The sequence below is a fragment of the Caretta caretta genome, chromosome 5 (assembly GCF_965140235.1).
Source record: "Caretta caretta isolate rCarCar2 chromosome 5, rCarCar1.hap1, whole genome shotgun sequence".
NCBI lineage: Eukaryota > Metazoa > Chordata > Testudines > Cheloniidae > Caretta > Caretta caretta.
The window spans coordinates 45,371,132-45,397,744 of record NC_134210.1 but is presented as its reverse complement, the minus strand read 5'-3'; the positions used below and the strand labels follow the sequence as shown (position 1 = coordinate 45,397,744).

At 42.3% G+C, this 26,613-nt stretch overlaps 1 protein-coding gene across 1 annotated transcript in view; it reads right to left on the bottom strand.

The window, feature by feature from the left end:
* HOMER1 (homer scaffold protein 1) overlaps positions 1 to 26,613 on the bottom strand; it is a 146,706-nt gene that overhangs the window by 12,816 nt on the left and 107,277 nt on the right. The window contains exons 6-7 of the mRNA XM_048849378.2: positions 22,202 to 22,358; positions 1,750 to 1,860 (exon numbers count right to left, since the gene is read on the bottom strand). Coding sequence (XP_048705335.1) covers positions 1,750 to 1,860; positions 22,202 to 22,358 — 268 coding nt within the window. The remainder of the gene's footprint in view (positions 1 to 1,749; positions 1,861 to 22,201; positions 22,359 to 26,613) is intronic.

The window sequence follows — 26,613 nt, the reverse complement described above, 5'->3', positions numbered from 1 at the left end:
ATTATACCAAAACTGACACTGAGCAGCTGCTTACCTTGACACTTCTTGTGGGTGGAGTTCAAAGCCCCTCCCCCCCAATAGTATGCAATCAGCAACTTCTGTAATTTATTGATCTGTATGTTAGATATTCATATGCCAACAATGAGCAATTCCATCTTGAAAAGTGTAACAACTCAAACAACATATTTGCCATCAAAGTTTAAGCTTTGTGGAGTTTCTCTTAATCTCCCACCCCAGCAAGGCTGGAATATTTTTTCTGGAAAATTGAGGGTCATGGTAATTAAAAGTTCAATCCTGGTCTGTATTTATTTTAAAAAAAAATATTTTAGTGCACACCAATGTACTCCTTCTCAAAAGAGAAGTCCAGACTTCAGTGGGGAGCTGCTTCCTATATCATTAGCAAGGGATGAAGCCAGCAGCAGCAAGAGAGAGGGAACAGAAATTGCCTGAACACAAAGTTCTGACCACTGACTGCCATATGAAGAGAGACTGATAAGAATGGTGTTTTTAGTTTAGAGAAAGTATGAGGGGATGAAGATGATAAAGGTATACAAAATGAACGGTATAGAGATTAGATCAGACATTTCTGTTCACTCATTCTCACGATACAAGAACAAGCAGTTGGTCAATGAAATTGAAAGGCAGCAGCTTTAAAACTGATAAATATTTCCCCCCACAATGCACAATTACGCTGTTGACCAATTTGCCACAAGATATCACTGAGGCCAAGAGCTTAGCAGGAATCAAAGGAGGACTGGATGTTTACGGCAACAACAAGAGCACACAGAATTACAATAGTAAGGATTAAACAACAGGAAAAAAGAAACCAATACACAACCCCACATCTCAGGACACAAGCTGATCTCTAACAGGAGTTAGGAAGAAACTTGCCCTGTGGCGAAGTTATTCCATAACTGCCGATGTCAGGGTTTCTTGCACTTTCTCTTAAACATCTGGTGCTGGCCACTGTTGGAAACTACTGGTCTGACCCAGTATGGCAATGCCTATGTTCCTATATACTGCTTGTCTTGGAATTTTTGATAATGGGGGAGCCACAAAAGCCAATTCCAGCCACAGTCAGCTCCCTTCTCCCTCTTATCCTCCCACTTCAATATAGGTAGCTATCCCTTTTGGGGGTGGGTGTGTGCTTCACTTTGGGGCAGCACAGGTGGCTTCTCTAATTCCCCATACCCTCCTGCTGCTGGCCCAGACCCTGGCTGACGGCACAACAAGCAGCACTGAGTAGAGGGTGGAGCTTATTTAGAAGAAAGGGGCAGCTATATTAAAATAATCTTAACACATAAAGATTGGTTTGTTTCTCACCATGAACTCACTTCCCCAATAAAGGAAAGCAGTGCTTATAGCTGCTTTTTAAAATAAATACTTGCACTGACATTGCTTGTCTATAAATGGGATTCACAGCGCTTCATTTTGACTGCTGCTGTGAAGAAATGCTGCATGCTTCAGTACATGCTTTCTTTTGCAAAGAAAGGTACTTGGGAAGAGTGAACAGAAAAATGCAGATTTTTGGCTCAGATACACTAAAATCCAAACAATAGTTGTGATTGACAATCTAAGAAAATTTATTATTAGCCTCAAAAAGGCTAAAAAATGGATTCTTCTTACTTTAGTCCAAACAGAAATTACCTCTGTGCTCACAAGCAGATTTAAGATTAACATTACAAACTGTCATAAATAACATGATTTTTAAAGCCACTTTAAAATGTTATGAACAACATTAGCAAATACCTCTTCTTTCTTCTTCAGTGTGGATTCTAATTCCTGTATTGTCTGGTTTAATTCTGTTTTATGTGTATGGACTGCATTTGCTTGACTGCTCACACACTCCAGCTCAGTCACCTGTAGAAATAAATGTCAGCAATAAATATAGAATTTAGTGACAACATGAAGAATTACAAGGTACTAGTGCCTCCTTGCATTAACACTTACATCTGAAATATACATCTGTTGAAATATACTTATTAACTCTAGAAAATATATATGGATTAAAATGCTGAAAATATTTTTGTAAAACATTAGTATAAAATTCTTTACTCAATGGTTTGTATAATATCTCTCTCCTCTGAAATTTTAAATTTTGTTGCAATCTCTGATAGCTGAAAAATATTGGTTCTGTAGTCTGAAAAAAAGCCCCTTTTGCATGAAAATGTGCACTTACTAATTTTGAAAATGTTCAGGGAAGAAGAGGCATTATCTCTCTAGAGTCCACATGGTCTAGAGGATTGATCACAGGTCTGTCTAATCTGATCTATCTAACCTATCCACTGAAAGTTTTTAATATTGCATCATGTTAATCAATGCCCACCCTGTCCTCCAAAAAGCAGCTACAATTTCTCAGATTCAATTTTTGAATCTGCATTCAAGACATAATGCTGCATACTTACCTACTGAAACATGGCTGCAGACATTTTAACTCCTTTATATTTTCAGATCTCACCTTTAGGCCAGTAGCTAAATGGCACATTTTGGTACTATACAGTTCCCTTTATTAGCAGACAGAGTGCTCTGTCCATCTGTCTTTGGATGAAACGCATAGCAATGGCACGTACAATTTCGATTTGAAGAGATATTAATATGCCTGTTGTTATACACAGACAAATGATCCTTGAGAGAACAATGGGTAACATTTTGTACATCCATGAATTATATTCTGTACTAACGTTGTTCATAAATCATTCAGAACACTGATGGAGCCATTATGTTTTCTATCAGTCCAGCTCTTGTATGTGTGAAGTAAGCTAAAAATATATTAATACTAAATAAAATGTTACTGAAAAATATTACTGCACAAAGCCCGACAACTCAGTTTTCTAAATAAATTATTTCCCTCTGAAGTTTAAGGCTCTAATTTTCTTTAAAGACCATAATTACAAAGAGTCTGCTTAATTACAGATACAATATGCTCCTGACTTGCATGAAGCATCTTTTAAAAGGGCCAGATTTTCAGCTGGTTTAAAATGAAAGTTACTTATTTGTAACCAGAGTTCTTCAAGATGGACTCTGCATATTCACACTCCTGGGTTGTGCTGGCTGGTGCAGCCTGAACAGTGGAGTTTCTCCTAGTAGTGTCCGTTAAAGTGCTCATGCATCTCTCCACCACTTGTATCAATATTCCTGAATATTCTGATGGAAAGGCTATAAAAAGTGGAAGGATCTGCTGCTGCCTCAGTTCATTCCACCACTGCCTCAGAGGTAGATTTCATTAGGACTGTGAGGAAGAGCGGGAGGGGGTAGAGATCCGACCCCATCTCAAAGAACTCTGGTTACAGGTAAGAACATAAAAACAGCCATATTGGGTCAGATCAGTGATCCATCTAGCCCAGTATCATGTCTTCCGACAATGGCCAATGTCAGATGCTTCAAGGGGAATGAAAAGAACAGGGCAATTATCAAGTGATCCATCCTCTGTTGTCCAGTCCCAGAGGCTTAGGGACACCCAAAACATGGGGTTGCCTCCCTGACTATCTTGGCTAACAGCCATTGATGTACCTACCCTCCATGAACTTATCTAATTTTTTTTTTGAACCCAGTTATAATTTTGGCCTTCACAACATCCGCTGGCAATGAGTTCCATAGGTTGATTGTACATAACCTTCATTTCTTCTTTGAATGTCCTCTGCATATTCCCACTCCTGGCATAGTTTGGAAAGCAGTACTCCATAAATGGGAGGTGGAACTCAGTGTCCTAATTAAATAAGGACTGAAGTACAACTCAATCAAACTGGGTGTCTACTCTAGGTGCCAGAACTAATGTATAATGTTAAGTAAAAGTATGTACAGTGCTTCAAGTGGCAGCCCTACATACCTTCCAAACTGGCACATGTCTAAGACATGCCAAGGATGTAGCCATTGCTCTAGCAGAATGTGATATAATCCAGCAGGGGGAGAATAGTTGTTAATCTATAGCTTTCCTGAATACACTGTCTAACCCATTTAGATATTGTTTGTGCCGAGACAGCCTGACTGAATAGGAAAAAAAGAGATTTAGGAGGCCTGTGAAATTCCTTAGTCCTACTCAGATAATAAGCTAGGGTTCTCTGAGCATCCAAAGTATGTAACCTTGATTCACTCTTGTGACCATGAGGAACAAAACTGGTAAATTTATTGTTTGATTAATGTGAAATTTCAATACTAAATAAAAATACTGGGTTAGGACAAAGCACCACCCTTATATTTGTGAAAAATAGTGAAAATTGGTCCAGCCACAAGGGTATGTAACTTGCTCACTTGCCCAGCTGAAATTATAGCTATTATAAAAGTAGTTTTAATAGACAAACGGAATAGAGAGCACTCTGCCTAAGGCTCAAAAGGCAACTTTACGAGTTGTGCTAAGACTTACTTGAGATCCCATGGTGGAATTGCGTCTTTTACAGGTGGTTACAAATTAGAAAGTCCTTTCATATATGTCTTGACCGTACTGTGCGCAAAGTCAAATGTAATGTCTATGAAAACAGAAGGCTGATATAGATGCTACCTGGAGCCATAAAGAGGAAACTGACAGATCTGAAACTAACTGAAATAAGTATTCCAGAATTGGTGTTAATACTGATGGTTCTGATTTGTTATGCATTCAGTTTACAAACCTCAGTCATTTAAGGTGAAAACATTTTCTGGTAGATTGTTTTAGAACTGAGTAGCACCTGTTGCACTTCTGAAGGACAAGATTTTTTAAAGTCTGTTAAAATCCTTTAGCCCACGCAGTCAGAGGTCGAGATAGAGTATCCAGATGGTAAATCCCGCCCTGTTGTTGCAACAATAAATCCGGTAATGCCAGAATCAGTCTGTCAATTCCCTCAGTAGCAGCAGTAGGTTGGTGTACCATTGTTGCCCCCAGCCATGCTGGAGCAACTGGGATCATTTTGGTTCTATACTGTTTTATCTTTCTCAAGAATTTCTGCATTAAATGGCAAGTATACAGCAGGCCTTTTCCCCAACTCAGGAGAAACACATCCAATATGGATTAGGTGTCCTTTCTTGCTCTTGATCAGAATTAGTGACACTGTATTACGTCTGGTGGCAAATAGGTCTTTATCTGGAAATTCCCAGAGGTTGAAGATGTTGTGTATTAGTTTCTTCTGTACTGATCATTTGTGTAATTGCATCATGTCTCTACGTAGTTGATCCACCAGTCATTGCGCTTTCCCATCAGATGAGAGGGCTATGGGATAAATGTTGTGCTGGACACACCAATCCTGCAACTTGATTGCCTCACTGCACAATTGAGATTAATAAAACTCTGCCTTGCTTATTGATATAATACGTGACTAACTACCTTCCCTTTGATGTGAGGTAGAGAAGATTTGGCAGACAGACATATCTCTCTCAACTCTAATGTGTTTATGTATAGACTCTTTTCCTGAGAGTTTCAGTGTCCTCAAACTGACAGAGTTGAGATGATTCCCCTTCCCCCTGTTGGAAGCACCCAATGTCACAGTCATTGATGGAGCTAAAGATTGAATAATATCCCTCTTACAACATTTGTACTCTGAGTCCAGCACATTAAGGAGGTCAGCACATCTTCTCTTATGGTTAGAAATTTTCACATACTGTCTGTACTTGGTCTGTAATTTACTGCCAACAAGTACTGCAGAGTTCCCATTCTGAGAAGAGAGGATGATGTGACATAAATTGCTGCAGCCATTAGAGCCATACGTGTCAGAAAAAAACCTCCTATCTGGATAAGTTGGCAATGAAGCCTACATATGGTTGTCTGAAGTTTCAGAAATCTCATCTGTCAGAAAGAGCCTGCCTTCCCTATAATTGGGATTTTCTGTGGGAGACATAGGCATGACTTCCTCACATTAATTAAAATGTCCCAGGTCTTTGAAGAGGGAACATGTATAATGAGTATCATGGAAAAGATTTTCTTGCATTGTCTATTTTAGTAGCCAGTCATAGCGATGAGGGGTAAACAAAATGTCTTGTCTTCTTAAATGAACTGCTAGATCACAAAGGAACTGTGTAAAACCTCTGGGGGCAGTAGACAGACCAAAAGGAAGAACCTTGCACTGAAAATGTCTTTGACCTACCAGTGATACTTGAGGTGACTTGGCCTTATGGAAATAGGCATCCTTTAGATCAAGAGCCAGAACCAATCTAAGGTGGAAAAGGGGGGTATGATGGACACTACTGCCAACATGGGAAGCAGGAATTTCCTGAGGAAGGCATTGAGCTTTCTTTAACAAGAATCAGATGAAGCCCTCCATCCTTCAGTTTGAGGAAATATCTTGATTAAAACCCTTGATGTGTAAATTCTCTTGGAACCTCCACTATTACACCCACAAGGAGCAGGTGTTACAGACTGACAATATCATGCAACATCCTGGACAAACCTTATGGACCTAAGATAAACTTAACTGAACTAATTTAAACCTTACTGAATTAGGGTTAATACCTTTGTGATCCATTGTATTAAAAATTCAATTGTGTATGTGTTATTGTGGAATTGTATGCAACTCCTTTAGGAGAACGGGGATAATGGAATTGCCCTGATTATCAACCCCTTTGAAGCCACCCCTGACAAAGTTCACATATACTAGTTCAAGCTCGATTCTCAGGGACCAACAAAGAAAGGATTTTTGAATAAACAGCCTGGTGTTACACAGTCTTGGGGCCTTCTTCCTGATTCAGCAAATGGACAGGCCCCAATCCTTAAGGAAGGGTTGGAAAGACTGGGCCTACTCAGGCCTCATAAGACTAGGTGTTTGTTCTGAGCTGAAGCTGCGCTGAACTTGAAACCACATGGAAATCCTTTTGGGTGGGATATTGAAGGACTGCTCCTCCCAGAGCCCATGTTCGGGTTGGGGAGATCTCTGGTAAGATTATTACCATGAGTGTATCTTCTTATATTGGTTTTAATATGTTTTCTCAGTAATGCTTTTATCTGAAAAATAAAATAGGCTGCTTAGAAAGACCTGTGCTGTAACTTACAACTGTGGGCAGTGAGCCTGTTAACCATGACTGCAGAGAAAGCAAGCAGATGTGCTTGGGCCACCTGTCTTGGCTCCCAATAATACAGTGAAAGGAGGGTACTGTGCATTCTGGAAATATCCCAATCAGACGGGAGTAAGACTGTCTTCACCCAAGAAAGGCAAACACCTGGGGAAATGGAAGCCTCAGAACAGGTGCTCTTGCTGGACCACTGAAAGTAAATACAGGTGGAGCTGCACTGAACTGGGACTGGACCCCTGATGTTATCAAGTTCTTCTGAGAGGGGTTCCTGAATAGGGAAGGGTTGGGAGACTGGGAGAAGGTATAGTTTTGAATTGAATTACATACCCTTTTTCCATTACTTCCAGGGTCAACTTGTCTGACATTATGGACTTCTATTTGTTCACAAGCCAGATAGTCTGTCCCCAAATAAGGGATGGAGAGGACTGATGTAGAATTGATTCGGAGCTCTCTATCTTCATGTCAAATCTGTGACCTGGGAACTGAGCAGAAGTTGAGGTTGCACGCTACTTCCCTGTAATTTGTGGTTGAAAAGCCTTCCTTTTCTGCTGTGTTTGAAAAGAAACCAGCTGCTGCTGGTGAAATTGCCATCTTTGAGCGAGATACTATGAAGAGGACAATGATGGATAAAATTGTCTGTTGTATCAAAATGTAGGACAAGAGGCCCCCTGCTGTTGGAAAAACATCCAAAGAACAAGCAGCTGATCTTGTATCTTTCATGTTTTCCACTGTCTTGTCAGTATTAATACTGAATTATCCATCCCCTTCAAAAGGGAGCTTCTCCACCTTGCACTTTGTTTCAGGAGGGAGAGTAGAGGATCTCAGCCATGCATGACTTCTTAATGTGACTGGAGATGCTTCTGCCCTAGCCAAGGAATCCAAAGCATGAAAAGATGCTCTGAGGGCATGTTTTGATACATTTTGACAGTTATTATAGCATTAACCAGTTTGTGCTGGTCTTCATGAAGTATTTTACTGAAAGTAGAAATCTTTTTCCATAAATGGAATTAATATGCATGGTAATTTGCCATTGTGGTTCCAAGCGACATAGAACAAAACACCTTTCTTCCTATCGCATCCAAATTCTTGCCTTCTTTACTATATAGAGTAGAAAGTGCTTGTCCCCCTCTGGTACTATTTACTTGAGGCTGCTACAACCAGAGAATGCACATTGGGGTGTGAGTGAAAGGAAAACCCTTCATATGGTAAATGAGACAATTTGTCTGCCTTTTTAGAAATTGGTTGACAGGATGCCAGGGTAGACCAAAACATTTTGGTAGGTCTACTGCATCTAGGAAAGGGAGAGAGACTTTATTCTTCAATGGGGCACCAAGAATGTTGAAAAGGGGGTGAGATGTTTCCTCCAGTGCCACAGATAGAAGTTTTAAAGTTATGGCCATCCTTTTTACAAGTTCATGAAATTGTAGTGCATCCTCAGAAGGAGAGGAAGCAAATTTTATTCCAACATTCTCATCAGGGGATGAATCTCTGTTTCCAATTCTGTCTCTAATTGTTGGTATTCCACCTGAAGAACTAGTTCTTTCTTCTGCAAAACTGTAAGGTACAAAGGTGCTCTCTGAAAATAGAAGTCGTAATTGGATCCGTGAATCTCAAATCTGATGGACAAGTCTTTTATTGTTCTTTAGTCAAAGTGGGATTCTTGTGCCAATAATGCTAAGTATATAGCACTGGATGGCGGCCAATAGGACTAGACCACTGACAGTGGCCAATCTTGCCAGTATCTTGCCACATTCTAGTAGTGATTCATAACCCAGAGGCAATGAGGTCTGAAAACTCCACATCTAAGAGTACACCCTGTCCTGTAAGGCTGAAATCTAGCATGGACCACCAGTGGCTTAGTTCAATCCTGTTCCTGTTTTGACTGAGGATCCAACCTTGGAACCGATGCAGATACAACTGGCGAGACCAAATGAACTGGGAAGTGCAGCATAACAAATGGCAGGATAATTTTATTTAGCGAGTCCAAAGGTGTTTTAGAAGAAGATAGAGAAGACTGGAGAAAAATGAGAAAGTTCATCCACCCATCCACTTTGCTTTTCAGGTGTGGAGATCCGAATAGCAACAATCTGAGGGTGCTTTTCTCTTCCCTTCTTTAGATGGTCTGTCCCATGGATCCGGTACAGGATCTGGCTGTGGATTTGTGTATTCAGCTATCACAGTAACATTGGTAGCTATATGTGACTGTGATAAAAGAACCATCTATTCTGGAAGGATCTTGAGTACCATTTTGGATCTGATGAACTCACAGGATTTGGCAGTTGTGGTCTATGCCAAGTGTCAAGCTGTCCTATAGTGGCTCAACATTGTGAATACCAGCCTCAGACAGTTAAGATGCAGGGTACAAACCCCAAACTGGCTGTGAATTCTATACTTAGATTTCACCAACAAATATCAAGTGTGAACTCCTCAGGCTCTATAACAGCCTAACCATGGAGTCAAAGAGAGTCCCCTTAGCTACTTCTCTATCTTGTCACCCAGGTAAGCCTGCCTTTGTGATAGATGGTCCCTTACACCAAAAATCACAACATTCAGGTTGTTTCCAATCCCAAAGGACCAATCACTTATCCCAGGTCAATCACACTTCAGATCTTACACCAAAGACAATGTTTATAGCCGATCCTATAACAAACTATCTAAAGATTTAACAACTAAGAAAAAGAAATGAGAGTTATTTATAAGGCTAAAGCAGATAAAAATACACACAAATGAGTTACAGTCTTAAGTTTCAAAAGGTAACAGAAGCTTCTATAATAAGCAAGCTCTATATGTCCTTCACTGCTAAACCAGGCCAAGCACTGCTGATCTTTTGGTTATGCTTAGTAATCCTTGCTCCTCAGAGTCCAAACAGCATAAAGATATAGTTTTTTCTTGTTAAGGATTTTTATTCCCCTGTCCCCCAAGTTCAAGCTGATGGGATGTGTTCATGCTCACATCTCATCTTCACTGGATGGGAGGAATGCAATTACCAAAGCCTTTGTTCTTTGATGTTTCACAATGATTCATTTGGTTTCAATGGACCTTCTTGGTGGGCCTTCTGTAGGAAGCCAGCATTTTACATTAATTAATGTTTCTTTCCTGTTTGATGATTTACACAATTACAGAGGATTACAATACAAACCCTGAATATAACTTTATAGTATGGGGTACAGATGTTATAAGTGAGATTAATACATGCAGCATCCTGCAAGAGTTTAATAAAGTCTATACACATTTTATAAATTTAACATCTATTTTAACAATGCTAACACATAGGAGAGGCAGACTAATTCAGGTATGTATTTGTCAGTGTTCAGCAGAGGAATAGGCATGAGCTGGTACCAGGTCTCCCAGCATCACACCAAGATTTTCCCTGATGGACAGCCTTACTTTTCAATTTTGGAATGGACATAGTCAGATCTGAGTGTGCTGGATCTGATTAACCTTTTGTGTGGGACTTGACCCTGCTCAAAGGGGCCCTTTTGTCTTTTGCCATTTTTTCAGAACCACCATGAAAGGATCCAACAACTTCTCTTGTGCCTCAGAGCTTACTGTTAATCTCTTGACTGGCATCACAAGACATCTCCGAAACCTTTTTTCTAAGATCTGAAGGATACCAAATCCATACATTTGTTTTGTAAACTTTCATGTGTTTCAGAACAACCCAGTTATTGCCAAAATTTTGCCATGAAGTGTGTTTTTGATACTGAACATTTCAGAAAAAAGTAGTGATCTTTAGTCTTTTAGAACTTTATAGTTTCAATGAAGCTGTATGCAGTCTTTTTCCCTCTCAGCCCTAGGTCCATGGTTGGGAAGGAGGGCAACTGGAGCAGGAAGATAGGGGGACAATGGACAGCAAACTAATATAGATTAATGCACGTACCTAGTCCTGACTTGCCAATGTTAACAAGGGGTGAGACTTTCAGTTATTGGCACATCTTCAGGGGCTGCTGGTTCCTGTATTTGAGGATCCAGATCCTCTGGGAGGACCCTAGGACCTATTAATAAGTTTTCCCAAGCCCAACAGGGTTTTAATACATTTCATAGAATCATAAACTTTAAGGTCAGAAGGGACCATTATGATCATCTAGTCTGACCTCCTGCACAACACAGGCCAGAGAATCTCACCCAGCCACTCCTATAACAAACCCCTAACCTATGTCTGAGCTACAAATCGTGGTTTAAAGACTTCAAGGTGCAGAGAATCCTCCAGCAAGTGACCCGTGCCCCACGCTGCAGAGGAAGGCAAAAAAACCCCAGGGCCTCTGCCAATCTGCCCAGGAGAAAAATTCCTTCCCGACCCCAAATATGGTGATCAGCTAAACCTGAGCATGTGGGCAGACTCATGAGCCAGACACCCAGGAAAGAATTCTCTGTAGTAACTCAGATCCCACCCCATCTAACATCCCATCACAAGCCATTGGGCATATCTATCACTAATAGTTGAAGATCAGTTAATTGCCAAAATTAGGCTATCCTATCATATCATCCCTTCCATAAACTTATCAAGATTAGTCTTCAAGCCAGATATGTCTTTAGCCCCCCACTGCTTCCCTTGGAAGGCTGTTCCAGAACTTCACTCCTCTGATGGTTAGAAACCTTCATCTAATTTCAAGTCTAAACTTCCTGATGGCCAGTTTATATCCATTTGTTCTTGTGTCCACATTGGTACAGAGCTTAAATAATTCTTCTCCCTCTGTGGTATTTATCCCTCTGATATATTTATAGAGAGCAATCATATCTCCGCTCAGACTTCTTTTGGTTAGGCTAAACAAGCCAAGCTCTTTGAATCTCCTTTCATAAGACAAGTTTTCCATTCCTCGGATCATCCTAGTCGCCCTTCTCTGTACCTGTTCCAGTTTGAATTCATCTTTCTTAAACATGGGAGACCAGAACTGCACACAATATTCCAGATGAGGTCTCACCACTGCCTTGTATAACGGTACTAACACCTCCTTATGTCTACAGGAAATACCTCACCTGAGGCATCCCAAGACGGCATTAGCTTTTGTCACGGCCATATTACATTGGTGGCTTATAGTCATCCTGTGATCAACCAATACTCCGAGGTCCTTCTCCTCCTCTGTTACTTCCAACTGATGCGTCCCCAGTTTATAACAAAAATTCTTGTTATTAATCCCTAAATGCATGACCTTGCACTTTTCACTATTAAATTTCATCCTATTACTATTACTCCAGTTTACAAGGTCATCCAGATCTTTCTGTATGATATCCCGGTCCTTCTCTGTATTGGCAATACCTCCCAGCTTTGTGTCATCCGCAAACTTTATTCGCACATTCCCGCTTTTTGTGCCAAGGTCAGGAATAAAAAGATTAAATAAGATTGGTCCCAAAACCGATCCCTGAGAAACTCCACTAGTAACCTCCTTCCAGCCTCACAGGTCACCTTTCAGTGTGACCCATTGCAGTCTCCCCTTTATCCAGTTCCTTATCCACCTTTCAATTTTCACATTGATCCCCATCTTTTCCAATTTCGCTAATAATTCCCCATGTGGAAACATATCAAATGCCTTACTGAAATTGAGGTAAATTAAATCAACTGCATTTCCTTTGTCTAAAATATCTGTTACCTTCTCAAAGAAGGAGATCAGGTTGGTTTGACACGATCTACCTTTTGTAAAGCCATGCTGTATTTTGTCCCAATTACCATTGACTTCAATGTCCTTAAATACTTTCTCCTTCAAAATTTTTTTCCAAGACCTTGCATACTACAGAGGTCAAATTAACAGGCCTGTAGTTACCTGGATCACTTTTTTTCCCCCTTTCTTAAAAATAGGAACTATGTGAGCAATTCTCCAGTCATACAGTACAACCCCTGAGTTTACAGATTCATTAAAATTTTTTGCTAATGGGCTTGCAATTTCATGTGCCAGTTCCTTTAATATTCTTGGATGAAGATTATCTGCCCCCCCCCCCCCGATTTAGTCCCATTAAGCTGTTCAAGTTTGGCTTCTACCTCGGATGTGGTAATATCTACCTCCATATCCTCCTTCCCATTTGTCACCCTACCATTATCCCTAAGCTCCTCATTAAAGACTGAGGCAAAGTATTTGTTTAGATATTGGGCCATGCCTAGATTATTCTTAACCTCCACTCCATCCTCAGTGTTTAGCAGTCCCACTTCTTCTTTCTTTGTTTTCTTCTTATTTATACGGCTATAGAACCTTTTACTATTGGTTTTAATACATGGAAGATCTCATGTTTCTTCTTTTTGTCCAGAGAATTTCATAATAGACCTCTCTGACTCATTGGACAATATAGGTTAATACACATAACTAGAGTGGAGCTAATTCATTTGTTTTTAAAAATTGAATGAAGAATAGAATCATAGAATCATAGAATATAAGGGTTGGAAGGGACCCCAGAAGGTCATCTAGTCCAACCCCCTGCTCGAAGCAGGACCAATTCCCAGTTAAATCATCCCAGCCAGGGCTTTGTCAAGCCTGACCTTAAAAACCTCTAAGGAAGGAGATTCTACCACCTCCCTAGGTAACGCATTCCAGTGTTTCACCACCCTCTTAGTGAAAAAGTTTTTCCTAATATCCAATCTAAACCTCCCCCACTGCAGCTTGAGACCATTACTCCTCGTTCTGTCATCTGATACCATTGAGAACAGTCTAGAGCCATCCTCTTTGGAACCCCCTTTCAGGTAGTTGAAAGCAGCTATCAAATCCCCCCTCATTCTTCTCTTCTGCAGGCTAAACAATCCCAGCTCCCTCAGCCTCTCCTCATAACTCATGTGTTCCAGACCCCTAATCATTTTTGTTGCCCTTCGCTGGACTCTCTCCAATTTATCCACATCCTTCTTGAAGTGTGGGGCCCAAAACTGGACACAGTACTCCAGATGAGGCCTCACCAATGTCGAATAGAGGGGAACGATCACGTCCCTCGATCTGCTCGCTATGCCCCTACTTATACATCCCAAAATGCCATTGGCCTTCTTGGCAACAAGGGCACACTGCTGACTCATATCCAGCTTCTCGTCCACTGTCACCCCTAGGTCCTTTTCCGCAGAACTGCTGCCTAGCCATTCGGTCCCTAGTCTGTAGCTGTGCATTGGGTTCTTCCGTCCTAAGTGCAGGAGCCTGCACTTATCCTTATTGAACCTCATCAGATTTCTTTTGGCCCAATCCTCCAATTTGTCTAGGTCCTTCTGTATCCTATCCCTCCCCTCCAGCGTATCTACCACTCCTCCCAGTTTAGTATCATCCGCAAATTTGCTGAGAGTGCAATCCACACCATCCTCCAGATCATTTATGAAGATATTGAACATATGAAGATATTGAAATAATCAGGGACAGGGGTATTTTGGCATAGTTTCTGTATTAAAAAAGGATGACGAGATTTACAAATAACGTAAAATAAATAGAAGAGACTAAGGCCATTGTTTAAAGGCAAGATTTTGAAAATATTTATATAAAATAGAAAAAGCTTGAGTTTGAACGAAATTCGAAATATTAAAAAAGACAAAGGTATCTGTGACAGGTGGGGCTGCTCCATAGTGCCCCCGGTGGAACCAAGTGTGGTTCTGCGCGTGCTCCCTGAGTCCACAAGTTTTGACTGTCTGCTTGGAGAAGGGCAGCTTGTGCCCTACGCTTAGCAACAGTCTCTAAACAGTTAAACACAAATAAACTCAAAATTTGGCTGTCTGTGCCTTTTAATAAACAAACAACAACAAAGCAAGCACTTATTTGCAGCACTTGAAGGCAAGGCCCTGACCTGGCATTGGGCTTGTGGGTTAGCACTGAGGAGCACAGTCTCTGCCCAGTCTCGCCCAGCTCTGCCCCTGAGAAGAATCTGGGAAGCATTCTTAATTGGCCTGCTGGCTCCTGATTGGTCAGTTCTCCTCCTTGCCCTTCTAGGACTCTGGACAACTAAGTCTTGTTGGTAGCCCAGCCTGACTGTATGTGCAGATGTGTGTGGGGAGGGAGGTGTCAGGATGCCAACACCTCTAGTAGGGGTTAGGGAAGGCCTGATAGATCCCAAGGGCCCCAATCTCCTCCTTCGAGAATATCCACACCATCCCAGGAAAAGAAACCTGCATTCTAGCGCTGTGAACCTTGGTATCGCATGCAAAAGGCATATGGTTGCAGTGCCAAATAACATTGAGTAATGCGAGGACTAGTGTCCTTCAACACCTGCAACCATTTATGGGGTGGATTGTCCATTATTAGGTTAAAGGGAGACCCTAAAATATAATAATGTAATTCCCCAACAACCTATTTGATGGTCAGGCATTTTTGCTTGATGATGAAGAATCTAGTCTCTAGTGGCTGCAGTTTCTGAATAGTATAAGATCCTCCACAACCTGAAAGTTTTGTGACACTGCTCCCAAACATACTGCAGAAGCATCAGTTTGCAGTAAGAACTGGAATGAGAAGTCGTCCAGACTCTGAAGTACAGGCTGCTGACACAGGGTACTCTTTATCTTGATAATGGCTTCATCACAGTCAGTTGTCCACTGCTCTGGGTGCAGTGGCCTTTGTGAGGTCTGTCAATGGTGCTGCAAGGTTTGCGAAGTGGGGCATGAACCTAATGTAGTAGTTGGCCCACTCCCAGGAAAGCACCCCTCGCCCCCCCTCTCCATAGCACTATGTCCATCCATACCCTACTTCAATGGTGTGCTTATGAGAGAAAGGAGATCAAGGGAGCCCCAAGGTGTCCTTTAGGTGCTACCTGTTGGCACTGAGGGAAAGCGTCACAAAAATTCACTACTTCTTTGTGGACCCCTGGCTGATAAAATCTCCAGGGTTTTGTCTCTGCCCAAGTGAGCAACGAAGGGACTCATGTGCCAGCTGTAGCATTTTTTTCTGAACGTTTCAAAGCACCAGGATCTAGTGGCATACCTCACCTGGGCTGGAGTTCATCTCCACTCAACAGAGTAAGTCATTTTGCCACTTGAAATAAGGACATTGGGCGGTTTAAACCTCCTGAGAGATAGTTCCATTAACCACCACAATCTAGGTGTATGCCTCTCCAAGGGTGGCATCTCCTTGTTCTTCTCAGACCAAATCAAAGGAACTGGTTAACAGCATTGGGTTGATGTTAGGAAGAGAGTTATTCCGAGGCTGTTCTGCTGAGCTGCCAGCCAGCTCATCAGCTGCCAAGGCTGTTTGCAATCAAGCAAGTTGTCGCTGTTTCTGAGTCTTCTTGAATTGCAAGAAGCCATTACAGAGGTTGGAGCCCACAATCAGGAAGATGTCAGACAGGTGGTCAGATCTGATGTCTGAGCTCTCTGAGTGGTGCAGTAATAGTGAAGAGAAACGTTGCCAGTCCCTCCTGATTATTACTTCCCATGGCAAACTGGGTGTTATACCAACCTGAAGCATTCTGGTTGGTCCCGTATGTTCAAAGATCGCCAGGTTATTGGGTAGGTATGAGTATCCCCATGGACCCAGGTCATATACACTGGATCATCCTCCTGTTGCTCTCCAGAATCCAGTAAGGTCTCCCAGACTAGGGTTCAGAAGCACCTTGAGTTTATTAGCTCTGATACTGTTGAGCCCCATAGAACTACTGGATTTACAAATCCTTAGCAACAGTTCTCATCTGTTCTTCCTGAGAGGCCCTAGCACTCCATGAAACCACACTCTATGAAATTGCATGAGTGACTGATGTACCCCAGCTTTCCACAGTGGAAACAGATGATCATTTGTTTAGGGGAAGCTCCCTGACCGGCTCCCAGGTGTGACTCCATGTACTTCCTCTCTGATGCTCTTTTGGTGGTGTTGTGCGGTGCCTTCTGGGGTCCATGAGGAGGGTAACCCTCGTTCTGAGACTTTTCCAGGAAACCTGAACTACCAGGAAAGGGCCGAGGGTGATTCCTTGGGAGGTTGGGGCCAGGCTTCTCCAGGCCCAGGTGGCTCACACTGGTCGGGTCAACCAAACAGCATAAAGTCCTCTGTGAATAGGATGGCACCTTCAGTGGTGCTGGAGTTATGTCTGCGTATGGTAGGTTTGAATGGTGGCTTGCAAAACCTCTAGATACTGTCTGCACACTACAGACTCTACAATTTCAACTGGAGAGCGGGAAACCAGCCGAAGCAAGTAGGTGGCCCAATCCTTTAGTTGCTGGGCATTGGAACAGGGTTGTATCCCAAAGGAGAAAGTTTCTATCTGGAACCAGTGCTGGTAAGTCTCCAGTGATACTCCTGGTCAGTCAAAGATGGTGGCTTTCAGGGTATCATAGTCCTTTGTGGCTTCATCATTTAAGGCCCAGTAACCTGTCTGAGCTTCCCCAGACAGAAAAGGAGCTAGTCATGCAGCGTAGGTAGTCTTTTCCCACTGAACAGCGTAACATGTATTTCAAGATCATCATCAGGTCCCAGTTTGGTAAGGTCTATTCCTGACCCCAAAGTGTCCTTCTGGAATGGGAGAGGCTGGTGATCCACCCATTTATTGCCTCCTGGAACTGTCATTGCCGCTATGGCTGCTGCCTCTACAGTAGCTTGAGGAGCACAGCTTGCTGCTTCTGGGTGGCCTCGTTGGCGGCCAGTTGCGCATCCAGGAAAAGCCTCTGCTGCAGAGCCGGGAGTTATACAGTCTCCTCCATGGTTCTCATTTACAGAAAGGAGGAGTCGATCCTATTGCTAATACCAAGTTGGGATAGGTGGGGCTGCTCCATAGTGCCTCTTGTGGGGCCAAGTGTGGTACTGCAGGTGTTCCCTGCTTTAGACCACAAGTACTGGCAGCCTGCTTGGAGCAGGGTGACCATGTCACAAGCTCAGCAACCGTCCCTAAAGAGTTAAATAAAAATAAACTCAGATGTCGGCTGTCAGCACCTTTAAATAAACAAACAACAACATACTTAGTTGCAGCACTTGAAGACAAGGCCCTGTGGTTCTGGGATAGCAATGAGGAGCTCCAATTCTGTCACAGTCCTTATCCGGCCTGCTGGCTCCCAATTGGTCAGTTTCTCCTTTTGGCCCTTTTAGGCCTCTGGAGGACTAAGTCTTGTTGGTAGCCTAACTGGGCAGGTGGGTTTTAGGGTGCCAACACCTCCAGCAGAGTGCAGAAAAGGCCTGATATTATGCTTATGATATTTAACAGCAAGATAGACAGACAGGCTAGAATTAATGAGAATAATAAAAAATGAAAAAAGGGTTATATAGAACTGTAAAGACGAATGCTAATTATAAACATACTACATCAAGGTTCTGGTTGAATATAAAATTATACAGGAAAAAGGCAAGCAGTAACATAATTTTAGCATCAAAAACAATAGTGAAGGACTAAATACAGAAAAATAAGATCAAGCCCATTGTTCAGTACATGTGATATGTTGCTTTATGTAGCCCATTGTTCAGTACATGTGATATGTTGCTTCTGTGTTTGATCCTCAGAGGATAAGAGTCTGCTACAGCTCCCAGCTTGAGGACTTAGGCCCCCATCCTGCAAACACTCACTAACTTAACTTTACTTAAATGAGTAATTCAATTAAAGTAAATGATCTTACACTTCTAAAATACAAATTATAAAGCAGTTTTACCAAATTGCATAGAAAATTTAATTTTCAAAACTACACTATGCATCATTAAACAGATGTAAAACAAGTCATTATTTCTGGAAACTCCAATTCATTCTTGTTTTTTTCCTTTCTCTGGTAACAAATGTGATTATTCACTATGGTTCTCCCTCTCACTATGTCACTGGCTTTTTTGTGGTTTTCAAGGACAATCTGATTGGTGTGTGAGCTTCCCAAGAGAACAGACACACAGGCACAGATATAAACACCGCCCATCCAGGATGCTCTCACAGAAAAATCTTGTATACAGAGAACCCATTTAACTACGCTTTAACATGCAAACCAGTACTGGGGTTGTTGTCTCCCCTTGAAATCTATCTTAATATGAATATTTCTAAAAATCAGGGCTATTCATTACAGGAGTCTCTTTTCTTGACAGGGCTCTCAGGATCAAATGGCATGTTTCTTGGGAGCTTAATGGACAGATTTTTGGTCATGTTTCATCTACATGCGCTCTGAAGAAAGAGTTGGATTTAACAACTGAGCCTATTATAATGATAATCCATTTGTCAAAAAAGGCACAATCACTTAACCTCTGCTTGCCATCATATGGTGTAGCTAAAACATTGCCTCCTGGTCTGTTATTCCAATATTTCAGCAGAATTTTAAGCACCAGTTTCTATCTTTATTACAGAGGGAGCTAACTGAGATGCAGTAGCTTGTCAAAATTGTGCTTTAAAAAAATGTCACCGAATTAACTACCAAATCTAAAAGCTTCTCCAGTTCCAAACATGGGACCTCACCCTAAAGGGTACTGACTGATTCTTGTAAAGTGCTGAAGGAAGTTTTGAAAGTGCTCAGAACCTTACAGGATCAGGCCCAGTCTAGATTAACCACCTACATCCTGATTTGATCCACTTTTGCATCAATCATGCTGACGGCATATTGATGTTGATTTTTGTTTTTAAAATGCCGGAACTCCATATATTTGCTTAGAGAGCTGGATTTATTGGGTCAGGTCTATCTCGAAGATATCTGGGAGTGCTGGTAGCGTAGGGCCTGAGGAGGGAATCTACATAGCCAGACAATCCTGCTGTCAGGGTGCCAATGCCTGAGATGATGGGGCATCCAGGATTTCCAGGTTTATGGATCTTGGGTAGCAGATATAGCAAGATAGATATAGAGATAGCAGCACTCCCAGCTATCTTTGAGACACCACTGACTTCCTGAGGAAACTACAATCCATCGGTGATCTTCCTGAAAACACCATCCTGGCCACTATGGATGTAGAAGTCCTCTACACCAACATTCCACACAAAGATGGACTACAAGCCGTCAGGAACAGTATCCCCGATAATGTCACGGGAAACCTGGTGGCTGAACTTTGTGACTTTGTCCTCACCCATAACTATTTCACATTTGGGGACAATGTGTACCGTCAAATCAGCGGCACTGCTATGGGTACCCATATGGCCCCACAGTATGCCAACATTTTTAGGGCTGACTTAGAACAGCGCTTCCTCAGCTCCCATCCCCTAATGCCCCTACTCTACTTGTGCTATATTGATGACATCTTCATCATCTGGACCCATGGAAAAGAAGCCCTTGAGGAATTCCACCATGATTTCAACAATTTCCATCCCACCATCAATCTCAGCCTGGACCACTCCACACAAGAGATCCACTTCCTGGACACTACGGTGCTAATAAGCGATGGTCACATAAACACCACCCTATACCGGAAACCTACTGACCGCTATACTTACCTACATGCCTCCAGCTTTCATCCAGACCACACCACACAATCCATTGTCTACAGCCAAGCTCTATGATACAAGCACATTTGCTCCAACCCCTCAGACAGAGACAAACGCCTACAAGATCTCTATCAAGCATTCTTACAACTACAATACCCACCTGCGGAAGTGAAGAAACAGACTGACAGAGCCAGAAGAGTACCCAGAAGTCACCTACTACAGGACAGACCCAACAAAGAAAATAACAGAACGCCACTAGCCATCACCTTCAGCCCCCAACTAAAACCTCTCCAACGCATCATCAAGGATCTACAACCTATCCTGAAGGATGACCCATCACTCTCACAGATCATGGGAGACAGGCCGTCCTTGCTTACAGACAGCCCCCCAGCCTGCAGCAAATACTCACCAGCAACCATATACCACACAACAAAAACACAAACCCAGGAACCTATCCTTGCAATAAAGCCCGTTGCCAACTGTGTCCACATATCTATTCAGGGGACACCATCAGAGGGCCTAATCACACCAGCCACACTATCAGAGGCTCGTTCACCTGCACATCCACCAATGTGATATATGCCATCATGTGCCAGCAATGCCCCTCTGCCATGTACATTGGTCAAACTGGACAGTCTCTACGTAAAAGAATAAATGCACAAATCAGATGTCAAGAATTATAACATTCATAAACCAGTCGGAGAACACTTCAATCTCTCTGGTCACTCGATTTTCAGACCTAAAAGTCGCAATATTACAACAAAAATACTTCAAAAACAGACTCCAACGAGAGACTGCTGAATTGGAATTAATTTGCAAACTGGATACAATTAACTTAGGCTTGAATAGAGACTGGGAGTGGATGGGTCATTACACAAAGTAAAACTATTTCCCCATGTTTATACCCCCCCTCCTCCCAAAAACTGTTCCTCAGACATTCTTGTCAACTGCTGGAAATGGCCCACCTTGATTATCACTACAAAAGGCTTTCTCCCCCACCCCTCTGCTCTCCTGCTGGTATTAGCTCACCTCTCCTTACAGTGTGTATGATAACACCCATTGTTTCATGTTCTCTGTGTATATAAATCTCCCCACTGTATTTTCCACTGAATGCATCTAATGAAGTGAGCTGTAGCTCACGAAAGCTTATGCTCAAATAAATCTGCTAGTCTCTAAGGTTCCACAAGCACTCCTTTTCTTTTTGCGAATACAGACTAACATGATTGCTACTCTGAAACTGTTAAAAGAGGTATTCTTGACCTTTTCCGTTTATGGGGCTTATATTGCACTCTGTGTGCTCTGAGGCCGAGCAGCTGGTGTACCTCTTGCAGGGACAATCTGCATATCAGCTGTTCGGGGGTGTGAGCAAGAGGGGATTGAAGGGGAAACAAGGATGTGTGAAGGGGCAGGAGGCAGCTGAAGGGAGATGCAGGGGGCCGGATGGGATGGGGGGCCGGGGCAGTGGGTGCACGGCATGGTGGATAGGGCAATGCAGGGGAATCAGGGGGCAGGGGGAGAAATGAAGGGGGAAGGAGAGGAGGGATGGGGCAAGTGAGGAGGGGGCAGGGCAGGAGTTGAGTGTGGGTGGGACCATGAGCAGAAGAGGTGGACGGGAAGCTAGCCTCCCCTAGGGGAATTGTCACTTACCGCCCATATCTATAAGGTGTCACACACCCCTACAGCATCGTCTAAGTGATATAAAAATATACACATTTCTTATGACAATTTACAAGAGAATACTTATTCTGTTGTAACAGATGTTACAGAATACTTTGCGCCACCCTGGAGTTTTGAGTAAATTCCTAAGAAAAAAGTCAGTGCACACATTCTCTCTCTCTCTCTCACAAAACCCTGTTTGGGTGCAGTTTGGCAACTGCAATATGAAAAGATAATTCCTTGAGAGATCACTATACTTCCAAATAATCAAATATATTCACTAGCTCCTCAGTCTTATGGATTTCAAGGACCTCAGCTGTTTGTCTGGACTCACCCTCTTATGTAGACGTTCTGCTTCCTCCTGATATGCAGCAAGCTGTTGTTTCCATTGTTTTACATTGGCAGTGGATTCCAGCAGAGCTGCTGTGAGCTTGGCATTGTTACCCTTAAGTGTGGCCAGTTCAGCCTCCCAGTGCTTGCTGATTGTCGAACTACAAACATAGAATAAGAACAATCATAATAATGCAAATCACCATAGCCTCATTTTTTTTTTCTTTTTGGCTCTTCATTGCCAAAGTGCTGTCTTTCAGGAAACATTCAAAATACAGAAAATCAAGGACTAATTAAAAAAATCTCACTCCATTGAAAGCTTAAATGAGAAAGGTACCCAGGCTGGTTTAGTTGCTCAAATAGTTCAAATTCTCAAAACACTTAAAATAGATTTCACCATGGAAAAGTATAATTACAAAAACCTTCAAAGTCCAATTTATCCTACCACAAATAGATGCTGAAGCCCAGGACTGCTTTCTAAAAGTAACTGCATGTGATTTAAAAAACATATTCAACGTAATTCCTAATGATTTAAATATATATATATGCTTTCTATGTAACTGATCTTTTTTTAGCTTTAAATTTTTGAAATATATTTCAACATATTGATTTCAGAGAATGAGTACAGTGGTTTGGAGCTACAGTGTAGTCAGCCTAATTACAATATCTCTAGTACAGGAGTAAATCAAACCTGAAGAATACACTTAGGCATACATTCAAACATCCTGAATGTATTGGGAAGCTTCTCCTCCTAGGAAGTCCATCCTGGACCTCCTCGAGAATAACTTTATGGGGAATTAATATGTTTCCATAAATATGCATCCCTATTTCTAATGCTGCAATTCTGCTTTCCCGTCATCTGTAGATAATAAAAAATTAGGTACACTTCTCATGTACGTAACACTGTTCTCAACAGTATGAAAATCATGCATGTTTCTGTAACCTTTCCTTTAGGTGTTAAATAGGATAAAAGATGAGGCCTCAGTTCACATAGTAAAACATCTCAGTGATTACTTCTCAGATTTCATTACAAGATAAAAAAATCTTGTGTGGAGTCTGATTAGCAAATCTAAACAACCATAAAATTAATTACTATGACGTTAGCTACTTTTAAAGAATTATTTTTTTCCTGCACGAAGGAATTATGCAGATGGATACTACCTGGAATAAGGACAAGATAAAAATAAAGGTCCCTCTTAATCTTATTACCCTAGATGGAGATTAAGGCTATCCTTCACTAAGGGTAAATCTCTCCTGGGATGCAGCTGCCCTTCCTGCACCCACACAAGTGAATCAAGACCGAAAGGTTTATCCCACATTGGCTTCCCTGATCTACATTTATGGAGGTTAAATGTCCAAAGGTCTAAACAGGATTTTAAAACTTCAAATTCCACAGTTGTCTAAAACTAGAGTCCTTTTGACTTCCGTGCATCCATATAAAAATGATTGATTTTTACCCAAATTATAAAAAAACCATTTGACATACCAGTATTTTTTAGCTTTGCTTTTCACATATGCTCTTCTATTCTAACCAACTAGTTTTAACTTGACAATATAAAATAATGTAATAGTGACATTAATGATCAAACAGAAAGGAATATTTTAGATATTTCTCTTTGTGCTTCACTGTTAATGCCTGTAGCAAAAAAACAGCCCAGTTAATGGCTTAAATGGAAAGAATCAATTGTCTCAGTCCATTCCAATGGACAAATTTTCACATCACAAACACTATCACCATAACAATTACACTTTTGTCAGCAGCATCAGCAAAAGAGACCAAGGACTGAATAGGCAGAGAGCTTTTATCACTCTATCTCAGCCCTGGTCTACATTACAGAGTTAAGTCAAGGTAAAACAGCTTATGTTGACCTAATTCTGTAAGTGTCTACACGAAAATGCTGCTCCCACCGATGTAACTCACCCACTACACTGACTTAGGCCTGGTCTATGATACAGCGTTCGATCGATGCAAGGCAGTTTATGTCGACCTAACTCGTAAGCGGCTACACTAAAACGTCGCTCCCGCTGATGTAACATGCCCACTACACCCACCTACTAACTCCACGTCTGTGAGAGGCGTAGCACTTAGGTTGACATAGTTAGGTCGATGCAGTGTCAGTGTAAACACTGCATTACTTACATTGACTTTAGTGGCCTCCAGGAGGTTTCCTACAATGCCCAAAATTCAGTCACCATTTTGAACTCCACAGCCCAGTGACCAGGTAGACAGCCCTCCCCTTTAAAGCCCTGCGAATTTTTGGAATTCCATTTCCTATTTGTTTGGCGTGGAGAGTTCACCTAGCAACTGCCCCGCTGACCATGCTGACTGCACACTGCTGACACACTTCTGCGTGGAGTACACAGGAGGTGGTGGATCTCCTGGGTCTGTGGGGAGAAGAGGGATCTGCAGCAGTGCCACATGAAAGCCAAGGAGCTGAGGCAGGTGTACCAGAAGGCAATGGAGCCTAACAGTTGCTGTGGTGCAGAGCTGCAGACATGCCACTTTTACAAAGAGCTGCATGCCATCTTTGGTGGAGCAGGAATCACAGGCCGCTGGAGTAAACAGTTAGGAGGAGGTGTTGGATGAGGAAGAGGAGGAGTATGGGGGACAGGCGACTGGGGGATCCAGTGGTGCAGTGATCCAGGACATATTTTTGACTCCAGATCAGTCAAGCCAGTTCCTTCAGTCCAGCATGGGCAAGCCTGATGCTAGGGAAGGAACCTCTGGTATGTGTACAGTTTGCTTTGATATTGCAGGGACACATCTGTTCATTTACTCTTTTTTGATCATGCTAGAAAAGGTAGTGAAATAACCAACAGAGGTAGATGCACTATCTGCTTCTTATTCCCCTGTAGAATTAGGCAGGGGGGTCCTGCAGAACAGTTTGTTTATGTGCACCAGGATGCACCTTGAATTCCTAGAGATCTTGAAGAAACTTTTCTGAAGGTACGCTGCAATCCTCTGCTGAAGGTTTCTAGGGAGGGCTGCCTTATTTTTTCTGCAGTGGTAGGACACTTTCCCATTCCACTCAGCAATTACTTAAGCAAGCATCACTGAAACACACAAGCTAGCTGCACATGGATCCAGTCTACAGCCAGACATGTGCAGGAGCTGTTCCCTTTCAGCCTCCATTACCCTCAGGAGTGAGATATCACCTAAAATCACCACTGCCTGTGGAAAATGGTGCCAGTATTCAGTTCAACTGCCCTATCTACATATACTCATACCCGTCCCCCTCATTGTCCCAACTAGCTCCCTCCCTCGCAGGCCATAGTCACCATGGCTGCTGGGACAGCCGCCATGCTCTATGAATCCCAAGGAGAAGTGAGAACATAGTGCTTGCAACTTGTGTGGATCAAGGGGAGTGAGTTCAATATACCATGTTTCCATTTATCTTGTGAATATATTCACTATAGTACCTCTGTGCATTGTATCTTTTGCAGCTGGAAATGTGGCCTTGAGGGTCTCTCCATCCACACCAGTGGAGCAGCTCAGTCAGATAAGGAGGAGAAGGTGCAGGATGACATGTTCTAAGAGATCATGCAAATCTCTGGTGCTGTGGACACCGAGCACAGGGCTTGGAGGATCACCCTTATGGACAGAATGGACAAGGATAGAGGGGAGAGAAGAAAAGCACAGGAAAAGGAGAGAGACATGCAGCAGGAGATTCTAGTGATTTTCAAGTGGCAAACAGACATGCTGGAGACTCTTGTTCACCTTCAGGTTCAAGAGAACCCGTGCTCACCTCCCCCTGCAGCCCATAGAGAATTGCATTCTGGGACCTCCCTTTACCCCCACCCACATTCCACATGGTGTCTATTATGGAAACATAATTCATTTGTATTAGTTCACAACATATGCTGGCTGGGGCTGACATAATTCACAGATAATAGCAATAGGCGCATTTACAATGTTATATTACTACACACACAACACTCATTATAAGGGTCATACTGGGGGGTGAAAAAACAATGCCAGGCACAGCACACTACAGCAACACACATTACTGGGACTTACTATTAAAATGGTCTTTCAAAGCTTCCCTGAGCTGTATAGCTCCCCATCAAGCTCTTCTTATAGCCCTGGTATTTGGCTGCTCAAAATCAGCAGACAGCTGCTCCACCTTTGCCCTCCACCCTGGCAGAAACTTTCTCCCTTTTGATTCACAGATATTAAGAAGCACACAGCAGTTACCTATAACCATTGAGATACTTTTTTCAGTGAGGTCTAATCTCATGAGTAGACAGTCCCAGCAGCCTTTCAAATGGCCAAAGGAACATTCAACTGTCCTGCTGAGCCTGTAGTTGAAGTGCTCCTTGCAGCTGTTGAGGTGGCCAGCATACAGCTTCCTGAACCACGGGAGTAAGGGGTAGGCTGGGGGGGTATCCCAGGATCACTATTGGCATTTCAATACT